The sequence below is a fragment of the Mastomys coucha genome, unplaced genomic scaffold, assembly GCF_008632895.1.
Source record: "Mastomys coucha isolate ucsf_1 unplaced genomic scaffold, UCSF_Mcou_1 pScaffold11, whole genome shotgun sequence".
Taxonomy (NCBI): Eukaryota; Metazoa; Chordata; class Mammalia; order Rodentia; family Muridae; genus Mastomys; species Mastomys coucha.
The window spans coordinates 6,278,439-6,290,601 of NW_022196893.1; the positions used below are offsets into that span (position 1 = coordinate 6,278,439).

The 12,163-nt window shown below is 47.8% G+C and overlaps 1 protein-coding gene across 1 annotated transcript; it reads left to right on the top strand.

The window, feature by feature from the left end:
- Positions 1-4,339: 4,339 nt before the first annotated feature.
- Positions 4,340-6,500, top strand: Ly6l (lymphocyte antigen 6 family member L). The gene is made up of 3 exons (XM_031357856.1): positions 4,340-4,421; positions 4,517-4,633; positions 6,277-6,500. Exons 1-3 carry the CDS (start codon positions 4,340-4,342, stop codon positions 6,498-6,500), a joined length of 423 nt encoding a protein of 140 aa, XP_031213716.1.
- Positions 6,501-12,163: the final 5,663 nt, after the last annotated feature.

The following is a 12,163-nucleotide window of genomic DNA, read 5'->3' on the forward strand; positions in this document are numbered from 1 at the left end:
GGGAGGCAGAACTGAGGATTAAACCTCAAGTCTTGGGCATACTACCACTAAGCACCAGTACAGCCCTGTGTGTGTGTGTGTGTGTGTGTGTGTGTGTGTGTATGTGTGCGTTTATGTTATTCTTTTCTACTTATTTTTCAAGTAAGTTCTGCTGCTAATGTAAATAGGCTGTCTTGAACTTGCTGTGTGGCCTAGGATGGCCTTAAACCTATGATCCTCCTGTCTCAGCCTCCTGAGTGCTGGACTCACAGGCATGTACCACCTTATTCAGCTATGTCATTTGAATAAAGGTTTCACATTAGATAATAACATATGGATTTTTACTTTACAATGTACGTAAAGAGGGCTGGCTGGATTCTGACCGTGTTTCCTTTCATCCAGAGATGGATCCTCAATTGATCCACTTTGGTGGGGAAAGGAAAGCCACTTGTTTCCTTTGTGAATAAAGAGTTTGGTAGAGAAGGGAAGGCAGTGTGGATGCTGGAAGTGGGAGTGGTGGGTACCAGTCAGACTATTGAAAAAACCCAGCTGAACACTGCAGCCCGGGGCACCAGTGGGAGCCACAGCCACATGTAGTCCTGGATGCAGTAATGGGGCTGCAGGGATGGAAAGGATGGAAGGGACAGGAGAATGGGTGGCTATGAAGCAGTTCTGTACACTGTGATATTGGATTCCTGATACTGCATGTGTCAAAACAACAGCTTACACAGCACAGAGAGCTGACCCTAAAAATTATGAGAACCAGGGGCCAAGAGAGATGGCTCAGGGGTTAAGAGGACAGGCTGTTTTTCCAAAAGACTGGGGTTCAATTCCTAGCACCCTATGGCAGCTTTCTGGATCACCAGTCTAGCTGAACCTGCAAGTCCCAGGATTCAGTGAGAGACCTCTTCACAAAAATCAAGATAAAGGCACCATAGGAATGAGATTCAAGGGTGACCGTGGCCTACACACATAAACACACACACACACACACACACACTCACACTCACACACACATACACACACACACATATACACACATACAAACACTCACACTCACATACACACACACTCACACACACACATATAAACATATACAAACACTCACACACTCACAGACACACACAAATACACACAAACAAACACTCACACACACATATACACACATACAAACACTCACATACACACACACTCACACACACACATATAAACATATACAAACACTCACACACTCACATACACACACACTCACAGACACACACAAATACACACAAACACTCACACACACATATACACACATACAAACACTCACATACACACTCACATACACACACACTCACACATATTCACACACACATATACACACATACAAACACACATATACGCACATACAAACACACACACTCACACACACATATACACACATACACTCACATACACACACATATATACACGCATACAAACACTCACACACACACACACTCACACAGACACTCACAACAGGTGCAGTGCCCTTTCCTTCCCTGTTCATTATTGGGATCTCATGCAGCCTGAGACCTTGTCCTTCTGAGCCTTATTAAGAATGTCTTATTAAGGGTGGTGGTAGCCCAGGCCTCGGGAGGCAAAGGTAGGCAGATCTCTCTGAGTTTGAGGCCTGCCTGGTCTACACAGTAAGTTCCAGAACAGCCAGAGCTATAAAGAGAAACTTTGTCTTAAGAAAAGAAAAATAAACAAAACCAAATCCAAGAATTTCCAGATCCCCAGGAAGCCCAGGATTTCCAGAAAAGTTGAATAGGAATGAAAGAGCTGATGTACTTTGTCATTTCTTAAATCTGAGGCAAAAAGTAAAGGCTGTGAAAGGCTCAAGTCCTATACCTGCTCATGACCACACCCTGGCTCCCTGAATCCAATGCTATGGAAACCTCAGCCAACCTGTAACCTCCAGCCAGCTGTGTGAGATGGGAACATGGGAATGTTGTACACTCAGCTAAGAACCTTTCCTAAGTGGCATGAGTGTGTGTTTGTGAGATAGCAGCACTCCCTACAGGTACCTCTCTTAGTGTGCATCCCTAGACAAGTCCATTGTGTCCTACTGGGTACCATCAGCACCATGCCTGAACAGTGGGGAGCCGAGTCTCCCTTGCCATTAGTGTTGGTCACCATCTAGGGACTCATGTGGATTCCAAACTATTGTAAGGATTTGGTGTGTGTGTGCCTGTGTGTGTGTGTGTGTGTGTGTGTGTGTGTGTGTGTGTGTGCGCGTGCGCGTGTGTGTGCATGTATGTCTAGATGTGCACATCTTTGCATGAAGAAGCCAGTGGAGAGTGTCACAGCCCTCAGAGTTGAATCTACAATGACATGTCCTGCCTACATAAGCACTGGATCCAAAGTCTGCCCCTCATGTGCTGTGGATCTGCTCTAACGCTGGAATCATGTAGACTGGGTTCTCAGAATTGCATGAGAATCCACACGTAAGATGTTGCCCCAAGTTGGTTTGGATTGGTAAGTAAAGATTTTGGAGGCCAAAGGTTGGAAAAGAGACAGAGGTAGGACTTTAGGATTCCTGGGCCAGGGGACAGAGAGAGGAAAGAGAATTTAGAGCCACCATGTTAGGAAAGGAGTAAGATTAAGGCCTGAGAGGTACAGCAGAGAGAGCATACCAATGATGTAAGGGCCAGAGAAGAGCACCCCAGCTCCCTCCCTCACCATTGGCTCTGGGGCAGCAAAGATAGAATCTAGAGTGTAGTAAGTAATAGCTCAGGAGTACGGGGGGAGAGGGTTAGCCACGTGGAGGTTTGGGAATGGCCCAACCATTGAGCTATTTAAGGCGTATTAAAATATGACTACATGTGTGTCTTTCATTTAGGAACCCAGAACACTGGGAAGAAGAATGGCTTCCACTGACACCAGGTTGATTTAAGTAGGATTAATCACCTACTGGAACACTTAAAATTATCTGCTGGGCCGTCTCTTCAGTTCCATAAATATTTGTTGTGCTAGTTACTTTTATATTGCTGTGGGAAAATCATGACCAAGACAACTTTAAGAAGAATTTATTTGGAGCCTGTACTGGCTGGTTTTGTGTGTCAACTGGACACAAGCTGGAGTTATCACAGAGAAAGGCGCCTCCCTTGAGGAAATGCCTCCATGAGATCCAGCTGTAAGGCATTATCTCAATTAGTGATCAAGGGTGGGAGGGCCCCTTGTGGGTGGTGCCATCCTGGGCTGGTAGTCCTGGGTTCTATAAGAGAGCAAGCTGAGCAACCCAGGGGAAGCAAGCCAGTAAGTAACATCCCTCCATGGCCTCTGCATCAGCTCCTGCTTCCTGACCTGCTTGAGTTCCAGTCCTGACTTCCTTTGGTGATGAACAGCAATGTGGAAGTGTAAGCTGAATAAACCCTTTCCTCTCCAATTTGCTCCTTGGTCATGATGTTTGTGCAGGAATAGAAACCCTGACTAAAACAGAGCCTTACAGTGTCTGAGGGTGAGAGTCTATGACCATCATGGCTCAGAGCATGGCAGCAACCAGGCAAGGGTGGAGCTGGAGCAGTAGCTGGAGCTTGTATTTGGTCTACCAGCATGAGGCAGAGAAAGCTAATTGGGAATGGTGTGGATTTTTGAAACCTCAAAGCACACCTGCAGTGACACACCTCCTCCCACAAAGTCACATTTCACAATCCTTTCCAAACAGTTCCACCAACTGGGGACCAAAATTCAAACCTATGAGCTTATGGGGTCCATTCGCATTCAAACCCCACAATTAGTAAATGGTAGAAAAAAAAGAAAAGACAGGGACAGTAAAGAGAAGGAAGGGACAAGGAAAAAGAATGAGCAGACAGGCTGGGAAAGAGAAGTGGCCCCTGGTTGAGTGGGGGGATTGTCTTCAAGGGGACAGTCTTGAAAGACAGACCTGGGAAAGAGTCATAGATGGAACTGAGTTGCACCTCCAGATTAAGGCAGCACTTCTTCAGGTAAAATGGATCTAGGTAAGGTCTATAAGGCCTGCAAAGGTGGCTGGTCCCAAAGTAGAGGACACAAGGTGCCCTGATATCTCCAGAGGAGAAACTAACACACTAACACACACCCGTTCTCTCTTTCTCTCTCTCTGTCTCTCTCTCTCTCTGTCTCTCTCTCTTCCCCTCTCCCCCCTCTCCTCTCTAAATCACACACACACACCTCTGTTCCTCCACCTGAGTAAGGTGCATCCCCCCCTTCCTGGAAACCTTTGGGGAGGGAATCAGATTCTAGCGATTGCTCCACCTCCTCCCCCAGGCACCACAGTCTGGGAGCACTGGGCTATATAGCAGGACAAGGCACCAGGCTGGGCAGAATCCAGGAAGGACTGGGGCCCTAAGGAGACATGACCCGGCTGCTCCTGGTGCTCTGGGCATCGCTGGTATCTGTGGAGCTCTTTGGAGGTGTGATGGCCAAGGTGGTACCAGGTAAGGACTGGAAGGGGTGGAGGGGGGTGGGGCAGGGGTGGGGTAGGGGTTCTGGCCTGTGCTGTCCACCCACTGCTGTGTGTCCTTGTCCCTAGCAGGAAACCTGAGCTGCTTCCAGTGCTTCAAGGTTCCCAAGGCCAGCCAGTGTCAGCCCATAAAGTGTCAGCCCAGCGAAAAAGTCTGCGTGAGCAACGAGGTTCTCCTTTACACGAGTGAGTCTGTTCTTGAGCCTGGACATCTCCAGGGACAGTGGCAAGGCTGGGTCCTGGTTCTGAACCCACAGGCCCAACAAGTCCTCTAGGTGCTGGACAATATGAGAAGGTGTGGTCAGAATTTTGGCCTCTCCTTTTTCTCCCAATTGCCATATCTGTTCCTATGTCTCTGCTTCTAGAACTCTCCCTAGGACAAAAGCTCTGATGTGACATTGCATTCCCAAGAGAGCCAGCTAGTCAGGGACGGGTGTACAAGGCTACCCACTAATGTGGGACATGACCTGGGGTTGCAGACGCAGTGAGTGGGACCTTAGGTAAGATCAGCTTTAGGATAATGGGACAAAAGCCAAAACTACTTGTCCAATCTCCATGGAAAGGAGAAAATATGAAGATGTCCAGACCTGTTGTGAGCACACCCGTGGTAGTAGGTACTTGGGCCTGGCTGTAGTCCCAGAGACCCTGCAGATGCCTCAGAGCTACCTCCTCTCTGAGGTAAATGTCCTGAGCCTTGTTGCAGAGTAATTCTTAAACATTAGGCATCTCCTGTTTCCTCAAGCCTATTCCTGAGAATAATGCCTTGCTGGCCTAGGACAAGCCCCAGAAGGAGTGGTACAGCCTGGGCCTCAGGCAGGGAGGCCTGACAGACAGTCCTGTGCAGTATATCCACAGCACTGCCTGCTGCCTGTGGCTGCCTCTTACCGAAGCGTTTCCTCCTGTGTAGTTATGTCAGGTTGAAGCCAACATTTTCCAAGTGGAATTTTCCCAAAGAGAGCAAGTTTCCCAGGGTGAGACCCCTATTCTCATCAGGAGCAGTCCTGCCCGTAGGGTCTCTTTTTCTTTTTCTTTTTTTTTTTTCAGATATTTTCTTTATTTACATGTAAATGTCTCCCTTCCCAGTTTCCCCTCCAAAAAACAAAGAAACAAACAAAAACAACAAAAACAAACCCCTGTTTCCTCCCACTTCCCCATGCCTGCCACCCTGTCCTCTCCCACTTGGGTCTCTTTTTCTTATCACAGTAAAGGGATTTGTTGTAGTCGAAGATTTGGAAGCTGGAGGACTATGTGCAACTTTCTCAAGTTTTCTTTCAGCCTTTCACCTTTGGGCCATCCCCACCCCCAAACCCCTAGCTTTTTGTTCAGTTTTTCTTGAGCTGGAAGGAAAACAACTGGTAGCTCTGTGCAGAGAGTTGGCTCTCAGGATTCCTTCAGGTGCTAAGTGTTCTGGGAGGATCTGATGCACTCATGAGGGGAGAAGTGTTCTGGGAGGATCTGATGCACTCACTAGGGGAGGACTGTTCTGGGCTTCCAAGGAGGCCACTGGCTCTGTTAGAACATCCTTAGTCATCCCAAGTTCTGTGCCACCAAGCAATGTACTTTTTGACAGCCAGGCCTCTTCTACTTCTGCCCTTGACTGTCCTGGTCACCTAAGCCTCCTGTAGAGAACTCTCAGCTCTTTCCATATCCCAGGTTGGTGGTGACTCTGAGTAGCAGAGCTCCTGACCCTCTGTGGGTCTTGCCTCTGAAAGGACTGCAGAAGGTGACCCAGCAAGGCCAGGTCCAGCCATCCACACTGGATGCTTCCCCCACTTCACCCCTCTGGCCTCAGTGTTCTAGGACCACATGTTGTCTCTTTTCTTCTGCAGGTACAAAGAGCAGAGTTCAGATCAGCAAGCGCTGTGCCACCACTTGTCCAAACTCCAACCATTTCTTCGAGTGGACATTGAGCAATATTCAGGCCAGGATCACCAGAAAATGCTGTTCAGGGGATCGCTGCAACAGAGCTCCTGAGAGTTGGAAGGGGTTCGGGGCCTTGACAGGGAGGCTCCTGTTGCCAATGGGTCTGGGCCTCTTCTGTACCCTGTTGTAAGGACCATTGTCCTCTGACACCCTCTCCCAACATACACACCCTTCTAGCACCTCCTGTCTTCCACCTCACATCCCACCTTCATCTATCCCAGGACTTGCAAGGTGATGTCCTGTCCTGGGGTAGAAGGGAAGACACCACACCCTTTACTTAGGGCTCAGCAGCCTGCTCCTCCTGACGTCCTGGCCTAGGAATAAAACCCTGCTGCTCCTCATGGAGACAGACAAGGAGTATTTCCAATGCAGGCCACAGGATTCTTCAAGAAAGCCCTTGACCCTTGGCACACTGTCAAGCGCTGTGAGTGGCAGATGGACCTGATGAGGCCACAGGTGCAGCCATACTCTATCCTGCTCCACCTGGGTCCCCTGTTCACACACTGGGACTGCAGCATCTCACTCCTCAGAGACGGTAAACTCTTGCTTCCCCACACCCTGGCTCCTGTTTCATTGCCCCATTGTTCCAGTGCCCCAGGGACCCTTCCCTCTTCCAGCTTTCAGTACAGCCTTCTATGGCTAGAGCAGTCAAGATCTTCATGGAACCATCCAGTCAGGTGACAGACAGTTACACTCAACATAGAGCTGTCCCTGAAGCCTGAGGCCCAGCAGAGGGTGAGCATGCAATTCAAAGTCAGATCTGGAGTCCTAGGAGGGCTCACTGGCCACTGTATGAGAAGAGGAGGGGACAGAGTCTTCAGTGCCACAAGGACTGGAGAGAATGCCTAGGTGGTGTAAAATCACAAATGGTTGAAGCTTCACCGCAGGAAGTAAGGCCTGGTGGACATGACTGGTTACCTGGCCTTGGAAGAATCCCTGAGTAAGGACAAAGGTAAGGATCACAGAGAGGGTCTAGGAGACTGATTGGCAGCTTAAGGCTGGATAGGCTGAGTGGGCTCCACTGGGCATGAAGAGGGTGTCCAAGAAAAGAAGGAGGGTGCTGGGAGGCCCTTGGTATGGGACAGACAAATTAGTGTAGTCTTGTTGTAGCCACATGACTGGACAGCAACAACTTAAGAAGATGTATTTGGCTTCGGTTTCAGCCTGTCATGGTGTGGAAGGCATGGTAGAGCCCAGCTCCCTGCAGTGGGAAGGCATGGTGAGGCCGCTGATGTCAGGGTGAACTAGAAAGCTGAGAGGGGAGCTGAGACCAGAGTCCAGGTAGAACTTTCAAGCCCCACCCCCAAACTTCCTAAAAATTTCTCAGCCTCCCAAAATATTCCCACCAGACGGTGAATAAGGTTTAAAACCTGACCCCAGAGGGTACATCTCTGATTCAGTCCCTACAGCAAGTGAGCCTATGGGTGGGTGTGGTATCTCATTCCCAGATCCTTCTATCTGCCCACTCTGGTCCACACACACCTGCCTGCCTCCCTGATCCTGGTCTCCAGGTACCTGTACCACACACTCAGGTCTGTTGGCTGGGGATTGGGAAAACATTATAACCTCCATCCAGAATTCTGCAATTTCTTCCAAACCGGTGATTGATATGTCCTGTAGTCCGTCAGTAGGTCCCCGAATAAAGCAAGACCTTCTCTGCTGTTATGGGTTTTCAAACTGAGTTTTAGCCCCACTCACTCCCCACATTGGCCAAACAGTAGTGCTCTACATACTACTTAGTGACTGGTTGGGCTGTTAGGGCTCTGGGAGTCTCTGGGTACCAGGCCTGGAATATCCTCCTTGAATTAAGCTAAGCAAGCAGGTACTAAGAAGACCATCTTGCCATAATGGAGTGGGCTGGGTGGCTCCTTGGAGCCACATTCTCCTGAAAGGGATTACATGTAAATGCCACCTGGGTTCTCTGCTGGTGAGGCAGGATTTGAGTTGGACAAGGCCTTTCCCAGCCCAGATGTGCTTGGCCTGGGTACTAAGGTGTCAACCAATCAAGAGTCATCAAAGTCAAACTGAGACGGATGCTTTGGAGTTCTTTGTCTCACATCTATGATGACTAAGGATGTGGACACATGAGTGGGGGAAGAGAGAAAAACTTTACCAAGACAAGAGCAAGTGAGTCTCCCACTGTGGGGAGGAGCCACCGAAGGCACTGTGAGGAGCTTTATGGGGGGGGGGGGATTTTTTAAAATAAGAATTATAGCTAGAATTAGCAAAGATTAGGGTAATTTTATTGAGATGAATTGATCTTCCAGACACAGCATAGGCCAAGTCAATGCCTCCCCAGCCCAGCCAGAAGATAATCACGCACTTCTTGCCCAACTAAGAATAATCACACTGTACACCTCTCCCTGTCCATGTCTGACTTGCTTCCTTAGCTGCTCACTTTGACCCACATGCTCACCACATCCCTCTTGACAGGTGCTGCCAATCACAGGACTTGCAAGTGATGCTTGGCTTTTGTTTGCTGGTCATTGATAAATTATTCTCCCTTTGTTCCCATGTTTACGTGACCAGATTGTAGTTTTACCATAGGCCTTTCCCCTTTACTGCCTACAGACAGCTGTCTGCTGTATCGCTGTGTGAGCTGGCCCCTAGTGGAGCTCTTCCACCCAACCTCTGTATCAGTTACTCTGCACCCTTTGGAATCAGGGTCTAAGTTCCTCTTCTAGACAGTATAAGCAGCTACTTGGTGATGATAAAACTGGGTCGTGTGCCACCTGTCCCACATGAGGTTAAACTACATGTCAAACACCATGGCCATCCCTATGGCAGAGGAAGCCATACACAAAGCATCTGATAGCCCACGTGTGGCTTCAACTCAAAACTCAGATGTGAGCCTTTAATCGCAGCCACTCATGAGGCAGAGGCAGGTGGATCTTCGTGAGTCTAGGCAGCAGTGGCCACCACCAAACCAAACGGCGAATGCCTAAGCTCTAAGGGAAGGGAACTCACACCTCCAAGTGGATGGGTGCTTTCCCTCTTTGTTTTTTTCTGTGAACCTGATGTAACTTCTTCATAGGTGGGAAGTGTCCTTGGGTGCTATCTACAGCTCCAGGTCTCCAGCCAAAAGGAGAGATTTGAGATAACAGCAAAATGCCAGAAGCAGTCAAGGGATAGGTCTTGGGGAAGCAATCCCAACACCAGGCTTCAGGCTAGCAGTGGGTCCAAACATTACCAAGGCTTAGGAAATTGAGTTGCTCAGTGCCATCATCCATAGCAAGTGGGTCAGTACCTGCAACATAGACCCCAGCAGGTGCTGAAACAAAGGCACTGGTCAGCCTGTTCCATCAGAGTCAAAGAGGGTTGCACTTTACCAAATTCACTTCTTATACTAAAGCTAGTGGAAACCTCAATAGCAGGGACAGGGATGCTCAATAGATGCTGAGGTGGCTTGAGTGAGAAACATCCCCCATAGCACCAGGTATTGTGCACTTGGTTCCAGGTTGGCAGTGATGTTAGAGATGGAACATTTATGAAGTGCAAGCTTGCTGGAGGAAGTACGTCCCTGGAGGGTAGGCTTTCAGAGTTCATGGTCTAGTCCCACTCCCCCTCCCTCTCCTCCTCCCCGCTCTCTGCACAGTGTTTGTGGTTGAATGTGTGACCGCTCAACTTCTGGCTCCAGCTTCCTGCTGCCATGCCTCCCTGCCATTTTAGACTCTTCCTCTGGAATTGTAAGCCCAAATAAAGTCTTTTTGCTGTAAGTTGCTTTTGCTCAGGATGTTTTATCACAGAAACAAAAAGCAACTGATAATAGATGCCAGCACTGAGATGACATGGAAGATGGGATGCTGAGACAGCATAGCATCATCTATCTATATATAGATATAGATACACACACATATATATACATATGTATGGGAAATGTGTATAGATCTATAAATGTATACATATGCATATATGTGGATGTCACATGTATACATATATACACACATATACAATATGTATAAATACATATATACACATACATATACCCATGCACGCGCACACCACACACACACACACATATATATGGCAAGCACTTTAGATGCGAGTGAAAAAGCGTAAAGCTCAGCAAAGAAGTAGGACATCAAAGAATGGCTGGATGCAAGCAAACGATATATAAAGCACCATTGCCAAAGCAAAGAAAAAAAAAGGGGGAGCCCAACATCGGCTCAGAGGTGACAACTGACTTGAACACAGAGAAACAGGGAAGACGTGAGCAGGGTAACACCTGAAATCATGATGTGTGTGTAGCAGGTATCCCGGAGGCAGTGGAGAAGTAACATTGCAGTAGAAAGAAACATTGGAAGAAATGACAGTTGGGGGTGGCGGTGGGGTGGGGTGAGGATGGGGTGGGGTGGGGTGAGGGTAGCTCAGTGGTGGAGTGACTCACCCAGCCTGAGACTCTGAGGAGGATCCCCGACCTGAGGAAGAAAGACAGGCAGGAAAGAAGGCAATTTTCCTCATCTCAGAGAAAAGCATAAAGTAAATGCCCACATGTTCCAGAATCAGTGAGCCCTAAACAGGTAAAATCCATATGTGTTAAAGAAACACATTGGGCTGGCGAGATGGCTCAGCGGCTAAGAACACTGACTGCTCTTCCGAAGGTCCTGAGTTCGGATCCCAGCAACCACATGGTGGCTCACAACCACCCATAATGAGATCTGACGCCCTGTTCTAGTGCATCTGAAGACAGCTACAGTGAATTACACTGGAGCAAGCGGGGGCCAGAGTGAGCAGGGCCGTCCTGAGTTCAATTCCCAGCAGCCACATGATGGCTCATGACCATCTGTACAGCTACAGTGTACTCATACACATTAAAGAAAGAAAGAAAGAAAGAAAGAAAGAAAGAAAGAAAGAAAGAAAGAAAGAAAGAAAGAAAGAAACACATATATGATGTAGCACATGTCATAATCACAAGCTACGGGTTTTAAGGGAGAGAAAAGAAGGTATGCCGTAGGGGAAGGCCATGGCCATGCCAGCTCTTGGGCAGTGGTGGGAGCATGGGGTGGCATTCAGAGGTGAGACCTCGCATCCTTAAAGGGTGGAGGTCATCAAAAGAATCAAGTCCGAGGTTCCGCTCTGAATTTAAGAGGCTCAGGCAGAACAAGCTAGTGAGATGAAACCTAGAGGAGGTGTGGGGAGCAGGTTCTATAAACAAGAATTAGGGTTGTGTTAAATTTTTAGTTTTGTGATTTTGATAATTGCACCATAGTTATGTGAAATGTCAGTGCTTGTAAAATGAGTACAGAATAATTCTTACCCTTCTTTTGTTTTTTTTTTTTTCAACTTTTTTGTTTTGTTTTTAGAGTCAGACCAGCCAATGCTGGTCTTAAACATCTGATCCTCTGCCCCTGCCCAATGCTGGGGTTATGGGCATGAGACTCTGCAACCAACTTTTTTGCAACTTATTTATTTCTAATAAATCTAAGTTATTCCAAAATAAAAAAATGAACCTCCTCAACTGAAATTGAGGAATATTATTATTAGTAATACTAACATTATTATTACTAATAATAATTATTCCTGGTAAGCATGGCTCCTAGGCTGCCATAGAGAAGCCAGATTTTTCTCACTCATCCCTTCAAACTACTTCACAGATGTTCTCATGGGAAATGTGCTGAATCTGAGAAACTGAAGCTGCCTTTTTCAGTATTCGTTTCCAGCTTAAAGCTCGGAGACGATAAGATCTGGACACTTTGAATGGAAGCAGTGAACTAGAAGATCTCCACTGAGCTTCCTCTTCACAGACCTGACTGAGCACCAGGGGCGTTCAGTCACCAGCACGGTGAGGGCCTG

Coding starts and splice junctions, on each gene's coding strand:
- Ly6l (XM_031357856.1), top strand. CDS start 4,340: ATGACCCGGCTGCTCCTGGTGCTCTGGGCATCGCTGGTATCTGTGGAG. Junction 4,422..4,516: donor GATGGCCAAGGTGGTACCAG/GTAAGGACTGGA, acceptor CCTTGTCCCTAG/CAGGAAACCTGAGCTGCTTC. Junction 4,634..6,276: donor CGAGGTTCTCCTTTACACGA/GTGAGTCTGTTC, acceptor TTTCTTCTGCAG/GTACAAAGAGCAGAGTTCAG.